Source organism: Xenopus laevis, chromosome 9_10S (genome assembly GCF_017654675.1).
Source record: "Xenopus laevis strain J_2021 chromosome 9_10S, Xenopus_laevis_v10.1, whole genome shotgun sequence".
NCBI lineage: Eukaryota > Metazoa > Chordata > Amphibia > Anura > Pipidae > Xenopus > Xenopus laevis.
The window spans coordinates 114,864,534-114,887,412 of NC_054388.1; the positions used below are offsets into that span (position 1 = coordinate 114,864,534).

Consider the following 22,879-nt stretch of genomic DNA (forward strand, 5'->3'; position numbering starts at 1 on the left):
TATACAGTGGCCCATGTGGACTGTTCGTTACTGCCCCTGAGTATCTCACAAAGGAATCTGTGCTTAGACATACAAAAGACAGAATTCTGTCCACTGATTGGCTCAGGTAACCCAACCTGTTTGGATTGTTTGTCTGCACCGTGAATCATACGATCCCAGGGGGCGGCCCGTGTTTTTTTTTTTTTTAAATGTCAGTTTTCTATTTAGGATTACTCAGTGACACACACTATTAAAGTATGAAAATGGTTTATTTAAATGAAGCAGGGTTTAACATATGAGCGGTTTTATGCAACATATTTTTATAAAGACCTACATTTTTTTGGGGGGGGGGGGTATAGTTTTCCTTTAATGCACCATCTAGTGGTCCCCATGCTGTACACAATAAGTCTCACGCAAGCAGTTGGGCAGCTCACGCTCATGTATAGGCATAAATAGGAGGCCAGTGTCATTGATGGCTCCTTTACAGAACTAGATCTTTAGTTCTCGCTCATATAAAATAAGACGTTTGTTGCAGAATTAACAGATAAACGCTTTAACACAAGAAATATTTTCTCTGTATCGCCCTACTACTAATAGAGATGGTGGGCATTGTAGTTGAACAGCAGCAGGGATACAGATTCTGGGAACATATTCCTGCAACTCCCACACACACACACATACATATTTGTGACACACTACATATAAAATGAAACTAAATGAACATTCTGGTTGGACAAGAGGTTTCCCTGTAACAACAGAAGCCCCTCAGTATTGCTGTTCCCATGTTCCTCAGCACACGCGTGTCTGCACCAACCTGTACACGTCCAGGCATAATATGCATTAGAGGAGGAGCTGGAAATGTACAGAAAATCGTGGGATTATTTGCAAATTCTCACCCAGCCTTGGTCACCCACATAGAAAACTGGGTGCAGGGGTTCAGTGAAGGAGGCAGTGAAGGTGTACAAGTGTCTCACTGGTTTACTCAGCTCATAGAAGGACAAAAGTCCGGCCTCATAGTCCAGCGAGATTCTATATTTGTGGCAGGAGGGGGATACAGGAATTTCACTAAAGTTATGCGATATATAAAATTTATCAGCAGATTTGCACAAACTCCAGGAATGCATATTATTGCCAATACCCGACTCTTCTCCATCTCTCTTTATACTGGGATAGGCCACCCCTATATCCCAATCCCCCAATGTACTGCCCTCCACCTCCCAGTAATGTTGCCCTGATTTGAAACTTCGGTTACATAAAACTTGGTTATATTCCTTAAACCTATCCGGGGAGTCTGGGTAAAGGGCAATGTCTGATTCCGACGCAGTTTTCTTGTTCTGAGATACAGAGACAAATTGACCGGCTGTGCTGATATCCAGTAAGACATTTTTAGCCTCCTGCCCATAAACTCTTGCCCTTACCTCCCGCATAATCTCAGCTAAGCCTGTTACTAATGTATCTGAGATCAGTCCCTTGTCCAGATCCCTTACAGAAGGGACCTTTGTATCATCCGCCGCCTCCGCCCCACAGAATGCAGCTCCGTGGGATTCCCGTTCCTGTAGGACAACGAGTGGATCTGCCATGTTGCACAGCTCCTCAATGTGACGGATCTTGCCGGACAGCTCGTCCTGCTTTATTTCCAGATTCTGGATTACGTCGCAGAGATCACGGGAAAGTTTCTCTTTCTGCCTGGAGAGCACATCCAGCATTTGCTTCTCAAGGGAATCCACCCATTTCCTGATGTCTCTAAACAGGACAGTGACTCTCTCAGTCTCACCTGCTGCTTTTTCTTTGAGGTCCTCCTGCAGCCCCTGGACTTCTCTCTCAGCCTCCTCTCGCTCCAGGGTCAGTTTCTCCAAAACTTTCCCAAGTTTCTCTTTCTTCTTCTCAGAGGCCTCACTCAGCAGCTCCACCCTGTGGCCCCTGTGCTCTCCGGCCAGACAGCAGGACACACAGATACAGACAGAGTCCTCACAGCAGTGATACCTGAAGATTTCACTGTGGATGGAGCATTTTTGGTCCATGAAGGAACAGGTGGGCTCAGTTAAGGTGTGTTGGACAGACTTGTTGTGCTTCTGTAAGTGCCCATTACACAGGGAGGTCTCACACTGTAGACAGGATTTAACAGCAGGTACAGGAGAGTCACAGTAAGTGCAGAGGATCTCAGTCTTCCCCGGTTGCGGCTGAGCAAGACTACATTTCTCTGCTATGTTCCCCAGAGTCCAGTTCCTGTGCAGGGCGGGGCGCTCCTCATACTCCTCTCTGCATTCAGGGCAGGTGTAACCCCCAGATCCCTCCTGGGTCTCCAGCACCTTCACAATGCAGCCCTGGCAGAAGTTGTGCCCACATGGCAACATTACAGGCTCAGTATAAATGCTCAGGCAGATGGAGCAGCTCAAATCTTCTCTCAGATCAGCAGACGCCATCCTGTGAAGCAAAAAGAAAAATGTCACCTCAACATATCTAATGATTTAGAACTCAGACTGGAGCAGGACTGCGGTGAGTGCACAATGTCAATAGTATAGCACCAGACAAAATCACAAAGATAGAACAGTCCCTTCTCATCATCAATCTCTTCCCGTCATCCCCACCACCAATCTCATCCCATCATCACTCTCTTTACATCATCACCAATCTCTTCCCATTAAATCGCTTCCCCCATAGTCACCACCAAATCTCTTCCCATCATCAATCTCTTTCCACCACCAAATCTCTTCCCATCATCCCCATCAATCGCTTTCCCCCAATCACTCTCTTCCACCAAATCTCTTCCCATCATCAATCTCTTTACTTCACCACCAATCTCTTCCCATCACCAAATCTCTTCCCATCAAATCACTCTTCCCATCATCACCAATCTCTTCCCCAATATATAGCACTAAAAAAGGGCAGTGTTTTACATAGTTAACTATTAGTATGGTGTAGAGCAGTGATCCCCAACCAGTAGCTCAGGAGTAACATGTTGCTTTCAAGCCTGGAATTCAAAAATAAGCACCTGGTTGAGATCACTGAGAGCAAGTTTTAATTGCAGTAAAACAAAGTATAGTGCAAAGCAGAGCCTCCTGTTGGCTGCCAGTCCACATAGGGTCTATGAAATAACCAATCACAACCCTTATTTGGCACCTCAAGGGAATTTTCATGCTTGTGTTGCTCCACAACTCTTAACATTAGAATGTGGCTCACGGGTAAAAAAAGGTTGGGGACAACTGGAGTACTGTATATACTAGAGCAGTGATCCCCAACCAGTAGCTCGCGAGCAACATGTTGCTCACCAAACCCTTAGATGTTGCTCCCAGTGACCTCAAATCAGGTGCTTATTTTTGAAACCCTGGCTAGAAGGCAATTTTGGTTGCATAAAAACCAGATGTACTGTCAATCAGAGCCTCCTGTAGGCTACCAGTCCATGTAGAGGCTACCAAATAGCCAAGCACAGCTCTTTTTGGCATCCCCATAGACTTTTTCATGCTTGTGTTGCTCTTCAAGTCTTTTTACATTTAAATGTGGCTCACGAGTAAAAAAGGTAGGGCATCCCTGTACTAGAGTATAAGCCGAGGTACCTAATTTTACCAAGAAAACTGGGAAAACTTAGGGCTGTAGTTGTGTCTAGGCTTATACTAGAGTCAATGTCTCCCAGCAGCGCACATTCTGCCAAAGCGACCCCCCCAGCGATCAACCGGACTTCTTTGCAAAGTTGATGGTGACAGAGAATTGCCAAACATATTACTGTGTGCATTGTCCCACTGTCCCACTACCATGTGCAGAGGGCACTGTGTGATATTGCCATCACTGTTAATCTTTCATATAACCAACAGAGGGCGCTGTGTGATATTGCAGTCACTGTTATTCTTTCATATAACCAACAGAGGGCGCTGTGTGATATTGCAGTTCACTGTTAATCTTTCATATAACCAACAGAGGGCACTGTGTGATATTGCCATCACTGTTAATCTTTCATATAACCAACAGAGGGTGCTGTGTGATATTGCCATCACTGTTATTCTTTCATATAACCAACAGAGGGCACTGTGTGATATTGCCATCACTGTTAATCTTTCATATAACCAACAGAGGGCACTGTGTGATATTGCAGTCACTGTTATTCTTTCATATAACCAACAGAGGGTGCTGTGTGATATTGCCATCACTGTTATTCTTTCATATAACCAACAGAGGGCACTGTGTGATATTGCCATCACTGTTAATCTTTCATATAACCAACAGAGGGCACTGTGTGATATTGCCATCACTGTTAATCTTTCATATAACCAACAGAGGGTGCTGTGTGATATTGCAGTCACTGCTATTCTTTCATATAACCAACAGAGGGCGCTGTGTGATATTGCAGTCACTGTTATTCTTTCATATAACCAACAGATGGCGCTGTGTGATATTGCAGTCACTGTTAATCTTTCATATAACCAACAGAGGGTGCTGTGTGATATTGCAGTCACTGTTATTCTTTCATATAACCAACAGAGGGCGCTGTGTGATATTGCAGTCACTGTTATTCTTTCATATAACCAACAGAGGGCGCTGTGTGATATTGCCATCACTGTTATTCTTTCATATAACCAACAGATGGTGCTGTGTGATATTGCAGTCACTGTTATTCCTTCATATAACCAACAGAGGGCACTGTGTGATATTGCCATCACTGTTATTCTTTCATATAACCAACAGAGGGCGCTGTGTGATATTGCAGTCACTGTTATTCTTTCATATAACCAACAGAGGGCGCTGTGTGATATTGCAGTCACTGTTATTCTTTCATATAACCAACAGAGGGCGCTGTGTGATATTGCCATCACTGTTATTCTTTCATATAACCAACAGAGGGCGCTGTGTGATATTGCAGTCACTGTTATTCTTTCATATAAACAACAGAGGGCACTGTGTGATATTGCCATCACTGTTAATCTTTCATATAACCAACAGAGGGCGCTGTGTGATATTGCAGTTCACTGTTAATCTTTCATATAACCAACAGAGGGCGCTGTGTGATATTGCAGTTCACTGTTAATCTTTCATATAACCAACAGAGGGTGCTGTGTGATATTGCCATCACTGTTAATCTTTCGTATAACCAAAAGAGGGTGCTGTGTGATATTGCCATCACTTAATCTTTCGTATAACCAACAGAGGGCATTGTGGGATATTGCAGTCTCTCCCCAAGTGAACTGTTGGTATAGGAATGATTAAAAGTGACTGCAATCTCAGCTACTGCCCACTGATCCAAGTATAACCCGAGGTAGACTTTTTCAGCACATTTTGGATGCTGAAAAACTCGGCTTATACTCGAGTATATACGGTAATAACCGGAGACAAATCTGCAATTGCTTTTCATTATTATTATTTTTTCTTTTTGTTTTCTTTTTTTACTTATTTTGCTTTTTATTCAGCAGCTCCCTGGTTTCCATTTGCAGCTGATTTGAATAAGACTGGAATATGAACAGGAGAGGCCTGAATAGAAAGTGGAGTAATGATCTTCCCCCCCCCCCCCATTTTTGAAACTGGAAAGAGTCAGAAGAAACCAAATAATTTACAAATAGAAAAATAATGAAGACCAACTGAACAGTTGCATAAAGCTGGACATTCTATCACATACTAAAAGTTAGTTTGAGAGAGTTCAAGAGAGAAGCAGAGGCCTGAGAGAAGTCTTGTAGATGGGAATGAGCGGACGTGATGAGGAGAAGAGAGGGAAGATCAGCAGCAAGAAGAAGGTTCAGTGAAGGAGAGTATTTGGAGATCACAGATGAAACATAGGGAGAGGATTAATTGTTAAGGGCTTTGTAGTAACTGAGTAGTTTGAAATTGATTCTAGAGAAGAAGGGGAGCGAAAGAAAGAATGTGGATAGGGGAGCAGATGATTTTGAGCGGTGAGAGGGAAGTACGAGTCTAGCAGCATTTAGATAACATTGCACTTCACCTGAGAGAAGTAGGTTGCAGTATCCAAGGCGGGAGATAATAAGAGACCGGATAAGTGTTTTACTATAGGCACCATGTCTCCCCTACTATACCTGCTATCCCACAGTCACACTCCCTTCCCAGAGACTATTATCCACTGTTACTATAGACACCATCTCTCCCTACTATACCTGCTATCCCACATTCACACTCCCTTCCCAGAGACTATTATCCACTGTTACTATAGGCACATCTCTCCCTACTATACCTGCTATCCTACAGTCACACTCCCTTCCCAGAGACTATTATCCACTGTTATTATAGACACATCTCTCCCTACTATACCTGCTATCCCACAATCACACTCCCTTCCCAGAGACTATTATCCACTTTTACTATAGACACCATCTCTCCCTACTATACCTGCTATCCCACAGTCACACTCCCTTCCCAGAGACTATTATCCACTGTTACTATAGACACATCTCTCCCTACTATACCTGCTATCCCACAATCACACTCCCTTCCCAGAGACTATTATCCACTGTTACTATAGACACATCTCTCCCTACTATACCTGCTATCCCACAATCACACTCCCTTCCAGAGACTATTATCCACTGTTACTATAGACACATCTCTCCCTACTATACCTGCTATCCCACAGTCACACTCCCTTCCCAGAGACTATTATCCACTGTTACTATAGACACCATCTCTCCCTACTATACCTGCTATCCCACAGTCACACTCCCTTCCCAGAGACTATTATCCACTGTTACTATAGACACATCTCTCCCTACTATACTTACTATCCCACAGTCACACTCCCTTCCCAGAGACTATTATCCACTGTTACTATAGACACATCTCTCCCTACTATACTTGCTATCCCACAGTCACACTCCCTTCCCAGAGACTATTATCCACTGTTACTATAGACACATCTCTCCCTACTATACCTGCTATCCCACAGTCACACTCCCTTCCTAGAGACTATTATCCACTGTTACTATAGACACATCTCTCCCTACTATACCTGCTATCCCACAGTCACACTCCCTTCCCAGAGACTATTATCCACTGTTACTATAGACACATCTCTCCCTACTATACCTGCTATCCCATAGTCACACTCCCTTCCCAGAGACTATTATCCACTGTTACTATAGGCACCATCTCTCCCTACTATACCTGCTATCCCACAGTCACACTCCCTTCCCAGAGACTATTATCCACTGTTACTATAGACACCATCTCTCCCTACTATACCTGCTATCCCACAGTCACACTCCCTTCCCAGAGACTATTATCCACTGTTACTATAGACACATCTCTCCCTACTATACCTGCTATCCCACAGTCACACTCCCTTCCCAGAGACTATTATCCACTGTTACTATAGACACATCTCTCCCTACTATACCTGCTATCCCACAGTCACACTCCCTTTCCCCAGAGACTATTATCCACTGTTACTATAGACACATCTCTCCCTACTATACCTGCTATCCCACAGTCACACTCCCTTCCCAGAGACTATTATCCACTGTTACTATAGACACATCTCTCCCTACTATACCTGCTATCCCACAGTCACACTCCCTTCCCAGAGACTATTATCCACTGTTACTATAGGCACCATCTCTCCTACTATACCTGCTATCCCACAGTCACACTCCCTTCCCAGAGACTATTATCCACTGTTACTATAGACACATCTCTCCCTACTATACCTGCTATCCCACAGTCACACTCCCTTCCCAGAGACTATTATCCACTGTTACTATAGACACATCTCTCCCTACTATACCTGCTATCCCACAGTCACACTCCCTTCCCAGAGACTATTATCCACTGTTACTATAGACACATCTCTCCCTACTATACCTGCTATCCCACAGTCACACTCCCTTCCCAGAGACTATTATCCACTGTTACTATAGACACATCTCTCCCTACTATACCTGCTATCCCACAGTCACACTCCCTTCCCAGAGACTATTATCCACTGTTACTATAGACACATCTCTCCCTACTATACTTACTATCCCACAGTCAGTTCCAATGCTGAAAAGTTGACGCACATAAATGACAATCACTTGGCTGTTGCAGAAAACACAGAGGCCACAGTAGAAGAGAAGGAATGTCAGAGAAGAACGTGAGAGAATCAGTATTTACCCATAAGAAGGTTTAGTTTGTATAATTCCTTCCTGTTTCATAGGAACAGCCGCAGAACAACAAGCAGCCAGTGTTACACACAGTACGACACACAGTACGACACACAGTACAGTATCAGATGTACGAAGTAAAAAGAGTGCGCAGTAAAGGTTTTTATAGCCAGTAGGCGGGCGAAAACTAAGCGCCCAAATAAATGATTGGCTCCGATACCAGAGGGGCGGGTTTGATTATTGAACAACTTGACAGACTTGAGCCTTTATTGGGTTGAGAGACAGGGTGAAGACTGAACGAAGAGGGAATGGGTTTGAAAAGGCATGGAACGCACACTGCGGAAGTGAAACTGATAGAAAAGTCTGCGCGCGCACTATAAATCCGCCTCCAGTCCATCTCTCCCACATTCTGAACTTCCGGAAAAGTCCATAGCTCCTTCCTGTTGCGGAAACTAAGTCTAAGGTCACGTGACGGTTCCTTTGGCCGATCCTTTACAGCGACGGGAGCGAGCGCTTGGCCGGACTATCTGCGATATATTTGTGTGTGAGGTTAGTGATAGATTGTAACAGACTGAACCATTCAGTGTTGTCATAGGGGCGGTCACTGGGAACCTGAATGAGAAAATGTCTCTCAGTAAAATATTTTTGAATAATGAGTTGATTGTATGAGAACAGGCCTCTCCCTATACTGGGGAATCCTCATACTAAGCCTACAAATTCTGTGTCTCTATTCAGTGTTCCTATTGAAGAACATTAGAGAGCACTGGGCAGGGTGTGCTGGGAACAGTGTAATTAGGATATAATTATAGCAGCAGTGTCACTGATCAGACTAACAGTAATAATGAGTATGGAGTGTTCTACTTGTGTTATTGTGCCAATAATCCTCTATACTAACGTCTTGTAGAAATAATTCATTCCAGCTCAGTCCCTCCCACACGTTCCCCTCTGTAATTCTATTGGGGGATATTGCTGGGAATAATCCTGTATAGAAATGTGTAAGTGCTTAATTCCAGGGTCACTTCCAGCTCAGTCCCTCCCACGAGGAGCCAATGGGAATGTGGGAGGAAGCGAGTGACACAGGGATGAAGGGGAAGAAGAAGAAGAAGGATAAAAATGAGGAGGAGGAGGAGCGGGGGAAGAAGGAGAGAATGGTGAATCTGACACTGGAGATGATCTATCTGCTGACTGGAGAGGTGAGGGGCACTGTGACTGGCACACTGACAAGAGACTGTCTGTCTGTACAAAGGGGGTCTCTCTGCAGCTCAAACACCATTCTCTCTTCCTTTCAATATTTAGCACTACATCCCTAGGAAGAAGTCAGATGATGGGGGGGCCCTGCATGCCCCTGGCTCCGTCATACAGAAGGAAAATAACAAGAATGACAAGAAGATCCTGGAACTCATGTCCAACATCATCCAGCTGCTGACTGGAGAGGTGGGTACAGCGGCCCCTTATTGTTTAGTAACAGTGGATGATAATCCCTTTCTCTGGCTGGGGGATGACTGGAACATTGTGTGTGACAGGTTGCCATAAGGACTGATCAGGTTTCCATCTATTTTTCCTTGGACGAGTGGGACTATATAAAAGGAAACAAGGACCTTTATGAGGAAGGGATAAAGTTGGAGCCTCAGCAGATTCACCCAGTTGGTGAGTAATGGGAGCAGGGGGATTTTGTGAATATATATTCTCTAATGCATGGGGTTTTGCAACAGATTAAATATTTAGACTGGTCTATAGGAACTGACAATTCAGACAAATCTAGTCACTGAACACTCATATACTCATTCATTATATATATATATATATATATATATATATATATATATATATATATATATATATATATATATATATATATAGTCAAATACAAGAGGTCCTATGTACTCAATCCATTATCAATATATTTAAGACAGAGACGTTTTGTACTACTGCTACTGAATATGCCTTACCCTTCAAACAAAACAGGGATTGTTTGTCCATATATTACAATATATTTAAGCTGAACAACTACGTCAAAGTCATCCCATAGCAGTAGCACAAAATGTTTCTGTCTTAAATATATTGATAATGGGTTGAGTGCAGAGGACTCTTGTATTTGTCTATATGTATTTTGTGGTCACAGCCTCATTGCACCCCCGCCTAATGGTTTTAAAAACTAGTGGTGAGCACAACTTTCCCTTGTTTTCTCATTGGCTCCCTCCTGTCTGCTGGAAGGAGCTACTGGTGAATAAAGCATCCGACCCTTCCTTATACCTCTCTAATGTATCAGCCTGTACCACTGATTCAGGGAGACAATTCCACATCTTCACAGCTCTTACTGTAAAAAAAACCCCTTCCCAATATTTAGGCGGATCCTCTTTTCTTCTAATTCGAATGGGTGACCAATAGCAAATTACAGCCCATACTTAGCACCCCTGGAACTTTTTGCATGCTTATGTTGCTCTCCAACTTTTTTCAACATTTGAATCTGGTTCAGTTGGGGAGCCCTGAGCTTCAACATGAGCAGATTGTGTTGTTCTATAGGCTCACTTCCCTGTATGCTTCAGTCCATGTCCCCAGTGATGTATTGTCCCCAAGGGCAGATTATCTCATTGTGTTATATCTCCTCTATCTAAACTGGATTTTTCTATCTCTCCACAATAAATCAATTGTTGTATATGCTGTTAATTGTTTTTTTGTTTTCATTAGCAGTATCTCTGTTCAGCCATAAATAATTGTCTCTATCCTTCTCTTTAGCAGCCTGTGAATATAAAGGTGAAAGCAATGTTACAGCACATACTGAGGCAACATTATGCTGTAATAATGGTGGAAATCTGACAAACCCTGAAATTTCTCCAGTGGAACAGCCTCCACCAGCCAATGGGATTAAAGAGGAAGTGGCTTCATGGGAAGAGGGAAACCAATCCGATTGCAGCATTAATCCATTTACAGAACAGATTCAGGGAACAGAAACGCCTATCGTAGGATCCAGCCTGAATGACCGTTTGGCGGAGAATAATAGATCATATGGGATTAAAGAGGAAGTTCCTTCATGGGAAGAGGGAAACCAATCAGATTACAGCATTAATCCATTTACAGAACAGATTCAGGGAGCAGAAACACCTATCATGGGATCCAGCCTGAGTCACAGTTTGGCGGAGAATAATATATCATATGGTATTAAAGAGGAAGTGACTTCATGGGAAGGTGGAAACCAATCAGATTGCAGCATTACTCCACTTATAGAACAGATTCAGGTAACAGACACTCCTACTTCTATCATGGGATGCAGCTTCTTTAACCTGAAGGGTAATACATATGGTGGAAATCCAAATTGGTTCCCAGGTAAATCTGGCGTAACAAAAAATACATCACATAGGAAATACAACTGCAATGAGGGCCATCAACGTCTTGGTCATGAGAATGACTTTGATAAACATCAAATAACCCACAAAAGAGAGAAACCTTATTCTTGTTCTGAATGTGGGAAATGTTTCTCAAATGAGCTTTGCCTTGATCGACATCAAAAGACTCACATGGAGGAGAAACCCTTTTCTTGTTCTGAGTGTGGAAAAGGTTTTGCCTCTCCGTCCGCTCTTACTGTGCATCGGAGAACCCACACAGGGGAGAAAACGTATTCTTGTTTAAAATGTGGCAAATGTTTTGCTACATCATCACAACTTACTGTCCATCGACGACAAACACACACAGGGGAGAGACCTTTTTCTTGTTCTGAATGTGGCAAATGTTTTACTAGACCAAATGCACTTATTATCCATCAGAGAACTCACACAGGAGAGAAACCTTTTTCCTGTTCTGAATGTGAGAAATGTTTTTCAAAGCAATCTAGCCTTGCTCGTCATCAAAGGACTCACACCGGAGAGAAACCATTTTCTTGTTCTGAGTGTGAGAAATGTTTTGCCTCTTCATCACAACTGACTGTCCATCAGAGAACCCACACAGGAGAGAAACCATTTTCCTGTTCTGAATGTGGGAAATCTTTTACAAATCATTCTCACCTTGCTCGTCATAAAATAATTCACACAGGGGAGAAGCCATTTTGTTGTTCTGAATGTGGGAAATGTTTTGCCTCATCATCAAAACTTACTGACCATCGAAAACGAACCCACATGGAGGCAAAACACTTTTCTTGTTTCGATGTTCATCATCAAAAAACCCACACAGGAGAGAAACCATTTTCTTGTTCTCAATGTGGGAAATGTTTTGCCTCTTCATCAGACCTTACTGTCCACCAGAGAATCCACACGGGAGAGAAACCATTTCCCTGTTCGGAGTGTGGGAAATCTTTTACAAATCATTCTCGCCTTACTTATCATCAAAGGACTCACACAGGGGAGAAGCCATTTTCCTGTTTTGAATGTGGGAAATCTTTTACAAATCATTCTCACCTTATTTGTCATGAAAGGATTCACACAGGAGAGAGACCATTTTCCTGTTCTGAATGTGGGAAATGTTTTACACGTCAGTCCCACCTTACTAATCATCAAAGGACTCACACAGGAGGAAATCTGATTTGTTGTTCTAAGTGTGGCAAATGTTTTTTCTCATCATCACAACTTATTGCCCATCAACAACGGTTCCACAAGGAGGTCAAATGTTTTTCCTGTTCTGAATGTGGAAAATCTTTTTCAAACCGATCTCACTTTGCTCGCCATCAAATGATTCACACCGGCGAGAAACCCTTTTCTTGTCCTGAGTGTGGGAAATGCTTTTCAAGCCGATCTCACCTTACTCGTCATCAAATGACTCACACGGGAGAGAAACCTTTTTCTTGTCCGGAGTGTGGGAGATGTTTTTCAAACCGACCTCACCTTGTTCGTCATCAAAGGAGTCACACAAGAGAGAAACCTTTTTCTTGTCCTGTATGTTTGAAATGCTTTTCAAATCGATCTCACCTTGTTTTTCATCAAAGGACTCACACATGAGAGAATTTTATTTCTTCCTAAAGTTTCAGCTTGTCAATAGCAGCAATGATCCAGGACTTCAAACTTGTCACAGGGGGTCACCATCTTGGAAAGTGTCTGTGACACTCACATGCTCAGTGGGCTCTGATTGGCTGTTGAGAAGCTAAGCTTAGGGCTCGTCACTAATTATCCAGCAGAAAATGAGCTTCCCTGGCTGTAATATAAGCTGATGCTACAGGTTTGCTGATTAATAAATTCTGATTCTAATTGCACTGGTTTCTGTGCTGCCATGTAGTAATTATGTGTATTAATTACTAATCAGCCTTATATTGTGACATTTCTATTCTATGTTTACTGTATATTGTGAGTGGCTCCCTAAGCTCAGTAAGTGACAGCAGCACAGAGCAAGTGAATCAGCAGAAAAGAAGATGGGGAGCTACTGGGGCATCTTTGGAGACACACACAGGTCTTTACTGTTAAAGGGCTGTGGTTGCCTTGGGCTGGTACAGAAGCACAAAACATCATGTACAACATTTCTACCTACTTCTTTAGTTAAGTTTAGTTCTCCTTTAAAGATCACAACAGAACCCGCACAAGAGAAACCATTTTCTTATTCAAATGTTTTGCAAATCAGCCAGACCTTTCTTTTTCATTGATTACATTTTAATATGTCTTTCAGTATTTACAGAGAAGAGAAACCACTGTGTGCACTATATAATTCAGCATAGGACAAAGCTTAGACTAGTAAAGTCCAAACTGTGGGTCTGATGGACACTGACCATTGCTGAGACTGGTGCACCAACAGATAATGTTCTGGGTTTCATTGAACAAGAAGGGTACCTAAACATTTAACTGGTTTCCCTAATACATTTCTAAACACCCCCCCCATGCACACACACTTATGACTTCCCTAGTGCACACCCTTCCTATAGTTCTTGGCATTCCGATGGGAGTTGATAACTTATTTACATAGTCCTATAGACACCATAACCTTCTGATCAGGGTTTTGATTGGCTGTAGTTAAGTAATAGTTAAGGTAGAGGCATTCCAGTCTTATCTCACTCTTGGCCACCAGGCTGTGCTTGGTCGTTCCTGGACAAGAGGAACACACCTGTACAGGTACCCTCTTATAAACTCCATCTAAACTCTGTCTCTTCTTCACTCAGGCAGAATAAATAGTCTTGTGCAAAGAACAAACAATAAATTTGTGAGGGAAACTCGTCCACTGTCATTATCTAGTCCAGGAAAAGTATGGTGTGACCTACCAAAGTTGTACTATACTCGTTCTCAAAAAGCTCAGGCTAACGTTTACATAATTGTCTCAAGAGATCTGCTTCTTGTGCCCCCTTGTTGTAAACCAAATGTATCAGATTGTCTGGAATTACTTGAACAGTTTCAACCACCTGGGAGTGGAAATGCAGCAAGGTGAACTGCCTTCCATTTTCTGTGGTATCAACATTGGAACCTTTGAGTTGACTATTTCACATGGACTGAAAGATGGCCAAGATCTGCACCGTTAATGACTTGTAACTATGCTATGGACTTGCATACGGCCGAGTATTCTCATGGAATGATGAATAAGCTTCAGTGAGTGATGATTCTTCAGGAAGATATTATGCAGCTTGGTATATAATTACTTTCCCTTAAAGGCACAGAATACTTTTGCTAAAACGTAGCACAATCAATAGGTGTTGAAATTGCATTCTCTTGACACTTAATTTTCCATTATTTTGCTATTCATTTGAACGTTATTTCCAACTAAACATATCCCCCTCCCTCGATAAAAAGGGCAACTTGTTCAGAGCTCCCTATCAACCTTTAAACAAACGAACCCATCCCTTCTCTAAGGGGCAATTTTACCTAAATATTCGACTGCCGAATTGAAATCCTTCGACTTCGAATATCGATGTCGAAGGATTTAGCACAATTCCTTCGATCGAAGGAATAATCCATCGATCGAACGAAATTCCTTTGATCAAAAAAACCTTGGAAAGCCTATAGGGACCTTCCCCATAGGCTAACATTGGCCTCGGTAGGTTTTAGGTGGTGAACTAGGGGGTCGAAGTATGTTTTAAAGAGACAGTACTTCGACTATCGAATAGTCAAACGACTTTTAGTTCGATTCGAAGGTTGAAGTAGCCAAAAAAAACATTCAAAATTCAAACTATTTTTCCTCTATTTCTTCACTCGAACTAAGTAAATGGGCCCCTAAGTGTAACCTTTGAGTGGCTCATTATCAGGGATTATTCACACTTACATGGATTCTGTCATGATTTTTACGGTGTTGTTTTTATTATTTGTTTAAAATGTTATTCTTGAACCAATAAATGTATTTTTTAGTTGTGAAATTGGTGTGTAGGAACTGCTTTTGGATAAGCTATTGTTTCTGCTACTCATGTTCTTTCCCGAATAAAAAAACTTGACTTGGCTTTCTGCTATTATCACATCGACTGCAGCATTTTCAGGTATAAAAAAAAAAAAAGTTTATACTGTATGTGTATATACTGTATCTATGGAATACAGAAAAGCCATGAATATCCTGTAAAGTATATCCTTACAAATGGTGCTTAGTGATGTCATCAGTTATAATCCGTTTTTAATGTTGTCATTTCTGTCACATGACTCTGTATTATTAAAAAGTGCCCCTGTTGTAAAATATGAGAATGTTACCAAGGAGTTCCATGACTATATAAAAGCACAAAGCCAAAGGCTGCTTCTATCCTATATAATAAAGTTGAAGTGTCTCTGCGTCCAGTCCCTGTGTCCGTGGGATTGCGCTACTGCGCATGTGCCCCACGGACAGGGCCGGAACTAGGCGTAGGCAGAGTAGGCGCATTCATAAGGGGGCGCATTTTTAATGGGAATTTTCTCCGTTTTTTTTTTGTTTGTTTTTTTCCTTTATAAAAGTTGCTTTATGCAATTTGACCCACGTGTGTGACTTTTCTAAGATGCTGCGCTGCACACGATTGGTTCCGGAAGGTTAGTGCAAGTGCTCCTACTCCTGCAGAGATCCTACTCCAGTGGCATACTTCTTTTCAACGAGCGGTGGTGTATGCGCTGTTGGAAGCGGCGCATCCAGTCGACGTCACCACCAACAGTAAAGAGGAGAGCTGGGCTGGCGCGTTGGTGTGGCGCCGGCGCGCAATGAAGATAACTGGCGCTGGAGAAAATCAGACGACTGGGCTGGCCTTATTTTTTTGATGGTTCCTGCTGGCACAGGTACATGGGGGCAATGTTTATTGCTGGCACAACAGGTACAGATTTGGGGGCATATTTAAGGCTGACTACTGGTACAGGTACAGAATTGGGGGCATATTTATGGCTGACTCCTGTAACAATTACAGATTTGGGGCATATTTATGGCTGACTGCTGGCTCAGGTACAGATTTGGGGACATATTTAAGGCTGACTCCTGGCACAGGTACAGATTTGGGGACAATATTTATATAAATGAAAAGTTTCATCAATGTGTTGTAAGGTATGTATATTAAAAAACTGTAATGGTAAGGTGGGAAATGGTAATACAGCATGAGGGGGGCGCTAATTGAAGTCCTTGCCTAGGGTGCCAAACTACCTTGGCCCAGCCCTGCCCACGGATATGTTCTAGCGCCCGTTAATTTAACGGGCTTAATGTCTAGTATCTTTATATTATGATAAGTGATAAAATGAAACGGAGTAAAGAAGAGTGCCCAGCAAGCCTGCAGAGGATTCAATCTCTCAGGATTCTTGTGGTGGATAAAGATGGTGATGGGCTGTGGCATGCCTTCAACAAGATGTTGCCATTTTCTAGAGCTGAATTGACAGCAAATAACTCTCGGTTCCCAATATCCTAGTTCTGCTCAGAAGGAGAGAATTTTTTAGAAGAATAAGTGCACGGATGCAACTTACCTTCAGACGCTTACTTTTTGGCTCCAGCTACCAGTGCATTTTACTCTTAGATATATAAGGAATGTGCTTTAAAAAGTTGTGTTTTTGGTTACATTATTGAAAATGTCTGCAAAATCCTGTTCCACTTCCCGCTGCCTCCTTTCCCAGGCTGTGTAGGGGAGTGGGCGGCACTGTAGGACAGGAACCAATCAGCAGCTAGCAGGACCTGTAAAAGTACATTCTCGTGCAAAATGGCTTTAAAACTATTAATAACAAAACCAATTAAAAGGCACAAACATTCTCTTATATTTGCGCTTCCAAAAGAACCACGTCTGTTATGTTTTCCATGACCGCACTTCCCAGCCTCTCCTCAATGTTGTCATTGTAGCTCCTCCCGCTGGACAGTCTCTGTATTGGTTTCCTTTTGGCTTCACAAATGTGTTTTCTCTAATTCTGGCAGGAGTGACGACCTCATTTCCATGTCCGTATGCGATATCCCCCCACTTGTTCAAAGGTTCGCAACTTTATTTGTTGTTACATTACCTTTTCCCCACTACAAGTTTCTTTGACAGCCTTATCACATTTGCTTTATGTACAAATTGTAGAGTGAGTGAATCAAGAAGCAGCAAAACTCAGAATAGCTGCTATTTAGTATTTATTGTGCATCCACACGACATGTTTCGGGCAACAAGGGCCCTTTTTCAAGTGTGTACAAACCAAAGGGAAAGAGATTTAAAGTGTCATACAGGAAGTCCCACCTCTCAATCAGAAATGTGAACCACAGTTAACCCTTACCACTGTGGCGTATAACAATCAAGTATTAAATACAATTAAATTATTAGTGCAAGCAGTGTATATAAATGTAGAGATTCATTTAAAAAGTCCAAAACATCATAAAAGTTCTGTGCAGAATTCCCGGCTCAATCCGTAGTGTCAAAGCTCAATATCCATTAAAATGGGATACCTGGATTTTACTATTGAGTGCTGTTCTTAAGCTGGCCATAGATGCAAAGATCCGATCGTACAAATCATCTTACAATAGGACTTTCCCATCTCCCGACCCGCCACTAACCATTCAGATCAAAGTCTTACCAGTCAGATTAGTTAAAGAACAGATCAGCAATGTTCTGCCCCTGACAGTAATCGTACGATATCTATGTCCAACCAAAGCTGGTGACAGTCTCCCACTGAAAATCGTACGATCAGCAATACACACAGAGATATTATCCGCAGCCGACAGAAATTTTCTAACCTGTCCCATTGACCAAACGACCGATCTCCACCGGACGAAAAATGTCGGGACTCTCCACACACGTTCCGAAAATCGTACAAATCCTCGAATCGTACGATCAGATCTTTGCGTCTATGGCCAGCTTTAGATCTACCAGGCAGCTGTTATCTTGTGTTAGGGAGCTGTTATCTGGTTACCTTCCCATTGTGAGGGAGGGGGTGATATCACTCCAACTTGCAGTACAGCAGTAAAGAGTGATTGAAGTTTATCAGAGTCACATGACTGGGGGCAGCTGGGAAACTGACAATATGTTTAGCCCCATGTCAGATTTCAAAATTGAATATAAAAAAAATCTGCCCTTTTGAGAAATGGATTTCAGTGCAGAATTCTGCTGGAGCAGCACTATTCACTGATTCATTTTGGGAAAAAAAAAATTCCCATCACAGTATCCCTTTAATGGATATTGAGCTTTGACACTACGGATTGAGCCGGGAATTCTGCACAGCTACACAAACTTTTATGGGCCTATTTATTAAACCTCACATTTTTCTGGTTGCGTTTTTAAAGGGGAAAAAACTTTTTAGAGGAAAACAAAATAGATTCTTTGAGATTGTGCTCTGAAGCTACTAAAACTTAGAATCCAAAAAATACTCCATCTAAAATCTGTCAAAATCATGTAGAAGTCAATGGCAGGTGGTCCCTTTAACAATCCAAACCTCTAGTTAATGTAGGACCACTATGGGTCCCCTCACAGGTTAAACAGTACACCAACAGCATTCCAGGCAGACAAATACGATATATTCAAGACCTTTATTATAGTAACAGTATATAAATTAATCCACACATACAATTAAGTTCCAAAGCGTCTTCATATGGCGTTTCGTGAATGTTCTCGCTTTATCAGAAGCTTGCAGATCACTTTCACACTATCCTTTTTAACCCTGTGCCATAACATCCTCAATCATTCTGATTGGGCAGAAATAAAAGTGATTTGCATAAAACTACATAAAAGGTGGACAAAGAATGAATTTACATAAAAGCATAAATAGTTAAAACATGCTATATTCATAAAAAACTATTAATATCAATGTCTATATTTAAAGCCCCGGGAACAGTTGTTTCCAATAAAACATATCCCTATGATGGTTTTGTAAAGAGCATTAGGAAATTCTATGGGTTTTTAGACCATTTTAATGTTTTCTAATAGAAAAACAGCACTGACGCTATTGCAAGTGATAAACTCCTTAAAGGGGACCCGTCACCCAAAAACAAAATTCTAGACTCGCCTGAAGAGAGCTCTAGAATATCCAAAAAGGATTTGTGAGTATCCTGGTTAAAGGGACAGTACCCAGTCTCTCCCAATACCACTGCGGAGTGGCTCAGGTTTGTCCCATGTCATAAGGTAAGCGCCACACGTGGAGTGTAACACAGACAAAGGGGTGTCAAAAGGGTTACGTATCTTTTAAATCTTTATCCATGCTAAGGATATGCCAATGTTTCTTTATAATATTGGCTACTTTGTATCCCCCTCGCTAAATTTCGTAACAAAGGGTAAGGCATTTAGTCTCTCTTGTTCTTGCCGAACGACTGTTTTTAGGGAAGCCCGACCAATCCTTCGAAATTATCGTGCGTTTAGTGGGATTCGAACGATCGTACATCTTACAATTTTTCATCCGACATCTGTCGGGAAATTGATCGGCCAGGTCAAAAGATCTTTGTGGGTCCCAGTGCAATGTATCTATGTTTGCAGGGCCAAGCAGGCAGCTCCCCTTTGTTTTCCTGCCAAATTGGTCTTTTTAGTTGATGGTAAATTCGTACGATCGTTCTGAGAAGATCGTGGTCTCACGATCAGGATCTGATCTTTTAAAAATCTCAACATCTATGGCCAGCTTTAAGGAAGGTGCCTGTGTGTAGCTGGGAAGTGATCCTCTGCTGACCTGTGTTCGAGAGAGAGCTCTAAAGGACTGGAGAGGAAAAGAGAAACCCCTCCCAGGAGACCAGTGTGTCTTGAGTGTGGCCCGGAGAGGATTCTGGGATTTGCAGTCCACCAAAAGCCACTGAGGGCTGAGGAAAGCGTGAGTTACAGTTAACCCCAGTGAGGGGGTGAATTGGACGGTTAAGGCTTATGTGAAGCGAATGTTATCCCCAATGTGAAGCCAGTGGGCTGAAGATTTGTGTTTGTGCCAAATAAAAGTCAGAAAAGCTGCATTTAAACTTAAAGGCAATGTCAGTCTCTATTCTCTGTGCTGAAAACTGTGTCAGGCCTTGGGTTTCACTTGCTGAAGCTTCCAGTCTCCTACGCAAGTCAAGTGAGTTTTATCAAAACAGTACCCAGTGAAACAAAACAACGTTCCTCCAGGACCAGTATAAGACTGTGAGACAAGGGTTACAAATTACAAGAAAGTGCATGTGTGCAGCATAAAAAAACATGGGACTTTTAAAAAAAAAAGGTATTTTTCAAAGTGCCAGGGTATATTTACTGCATAGTAGGGTCCAAAGCCTGAATGTACTGTTAGGGCCTAGCAGCTTTGATAAGATGGAGTTGGGACCAAGGATGAAGCTGGTGGGAAGACGGATGGAAATAGTCCAATATGTGGTACACTAAAGGGTTAAACAGTTGATGGTAGCCAGCTGGCGTTCAGTAGTTCAGCTTGTGGATGATGCCAGGGTTGGGCAGTGCTATTGTTGGTTACTGGAGAATGTGGGGACACCTGTGATGGTTTACAACTGGGCAGTCTCTGTTATCCTCCATGTCTGTAAAAAGACTAACAAATTGAAAGTATAGGCAAAAGTTCACTCTGGAGAGCCAATTTAAATTCAGTGTATTTTATTCAGACACACAACATGTTTCAGACAGACATGTCCTTCATCAGGTGCTAATTACAATGTGTATTCACTCCAACTATTTATTAACCCCATTCACCAGCAAGTTCGTCAGCTCCCCCACTCAGGCCAGACAAACATAATTAGATAAAAACAATACCAAGCAGAATACTGCCATCTTGTGGCCTATTCATAAAAGGCATAAAAACAATTGCACCAATAGTATACAAAGTATCAATGAGAACGTAAGTCACATAAATAGTAACAATAAATAGTACAAAAGTCATCATATTGAAATAGTTACAATAAATAGTACAAAAAGTATCCGATAAAGGAGATAGTATCAAAATAGTTTCAAAGTCCTACCCTTAAGATATATTCGATCCAGATTCATGTCAATCATTTTTCAGTAATCTTTCAGTAAGTAGAAATAGCAATCTAAGGAAAGCAACAGTATGATAGTTATAAAAAGCACTTTAAGCTAAATGCATCATTTATCCCCCATGGTTCTAATGTATTTAAAATATCGATCCACTTTGCCTCACATTGGAGGAGCATTCTTTTTCTATCACCACCACGTGAAGGCAAATTAATTTCCTCTAACACTTGAATCCATCTTAAACTCGCACTATTGTGTTTATGTTCAAAAAAATGTTTACCTACAGGGGTGTGGGTTTTAATATTAGATGGGTCATAATTTGTAATCGATCGATTATGTTCACCTATCCTTATACGTACTTTTCTTTTTGTTTGACCAACGTACATCTTCCCACATGGGCATTTTAAACCATATACCACATATTCAGAATTACAAGTACAATAATGTTTGATCGGTAATCTGTTCCCCCTTAGAGGATGTATCACATAGGCTCCCTTAATTATAGAGTTGCAATTACTGCAATTTAAGCAGGGGAAGGTTCCCATCTTAGGGGGACCAATAAATCGGGTAGTGTTCCTGGTATGTGTAATATCAGATTTAACCAATTTGTCTGCCAAATTCTGTCCTCTCTTATATGAAAAAATAGGCCTTTCCTTACAATGTCTGTTTAAAATTGGATCTGTCTGCAACATTGGCCAATATCTATATACCATTTTTTCAATTTCCTTACTCTTAGGGCCAAATGTAGATACAAAAGGTATACGTTCTTTTTTTAGTGGTGTCATACTTTTTTTCTATTTCCCTGTAAAAGGGAAATTCTATCAATTTTTAATCATCGCGCATTCGTCTGAGGAATTCTCCATTGTACCCTCTCTCTTGTGAGGCGAAAGTGGATCGATATTTTAAATACATTAGAACCATGTGGGATAAATGATGCATTTAGCTTAAAGTGCTTTTTATAACTATCATACTGTTGCTTTCCTTAGATTGCTATTTCTACTTACTGAAAGATTACTGAAAAATGATTGACATGAATCTGGATCGAATATATCTTAAGGGTAGGACTTTGAAACCATTTTGATACTATCTCCTTTATCGGATACTTTTTGTACTATTTATTGTAACTATTTCAATATGATGACTTTTGTACTATTTATTGTTACTATTTATGTGACTTACGTTCTCATTGATACTTTGTATACTATTGGTGCAATTGTTTTTATGCCTTTTATGAATAGGCCACAAGATGGCAGTATTCTGCTTGGTATTGTTTTTATCTTATTATGTTTGTCTGGCCTGAGTGGGGGAGCTGACAAACTTGCTGGTGAATGGGGTTAATAAATAGTTGGAGTGAATACACATTGTAATTAGCACCTGATGAAGGACATGTCTGTCTGAAACATGTTGTGTGTCTGAATAAAATACACTGAATTTAAATTGGCTCTCCAGAGTGAACTTTTGCCTATACCTTGGATATTGTGTGGCTTGGACGGTGCCACTGACTCTGTTGGATAGAGCTTCGATGACTTTGGAGTGAGGGACCACCCAACAAACAATTGAATTACCTAACAAATTGAAAGTCTTAACAGCCACCTTTGTAATCCAGAAAGGGAACAGCCCCTGT

At 41.7% G+C, this 22,879-nt stretch overlaps 3 protein-coding genes and 1 long non-coding RNA gene across 7 annotated transcripts in view; 2 read left to right on the top strand and 2 right to left on the bottom strand.

Annotated features, from left to right (window-relative positions):
• The window catches only part of XB5772961.L (Gastrula zinc finger protein XlCGF53.1 L homeolog), a 579,535-nt gene that overhangs the window by 371,264 nt on the left and 185,392 nt on the right, over window positions 1–22,879 (bottom strand). The gene's annotated exons all lie outside the window — the stretch shown is intronic.
• trim7.L (tripartite motif containing 7 L homeolog) lies at window positions 264–8,172 on the bottom strand (the record flags this gene model as incomplete). Its single annotated transcript, NM_001087987.1, is given in 2 exon segments — window positions 264–2,403; window positions 8,062–8,172. Coding segments are annotated over 2 exon segments (1,587 nt in total). The 5' UTR covers window positions 8,103–8,172.
• Window positions 8,339–9,134, top strand: LOC121399135. The gene is made up of 2 exons (XR_005964767.1): window positions 8,339–8,600; window positions 9,065–9,134. It is a non-coding gene; the product is annotated as an uncharacterized LOC121399135 (long non-coding RNA).
• LOC108704196 (oocyte zinc finger protein XlCOF7.1-like) overlaps window positions 9,434–22,879 on the top strand; it is a 28,483-nt gene continuing 15,037 nt past the window's right edge. The window contains 4 exon segments of the mRNA XM_041578129.1: window positions 9,434–9,485; window positions 9,575–9,698; window positions 10,788–12,987; window positions 15,904–16,081. Of these exon segments, the coding sequence (XP_041434063.1) occupies window positions 9,453–9,485; window positions 9,575–9,698; window positions 10,788–12,987; window positions 15,904–16,081 (2,535 nt within the window). The 5' untranslated portion in view covers window positions 9,434–9,452.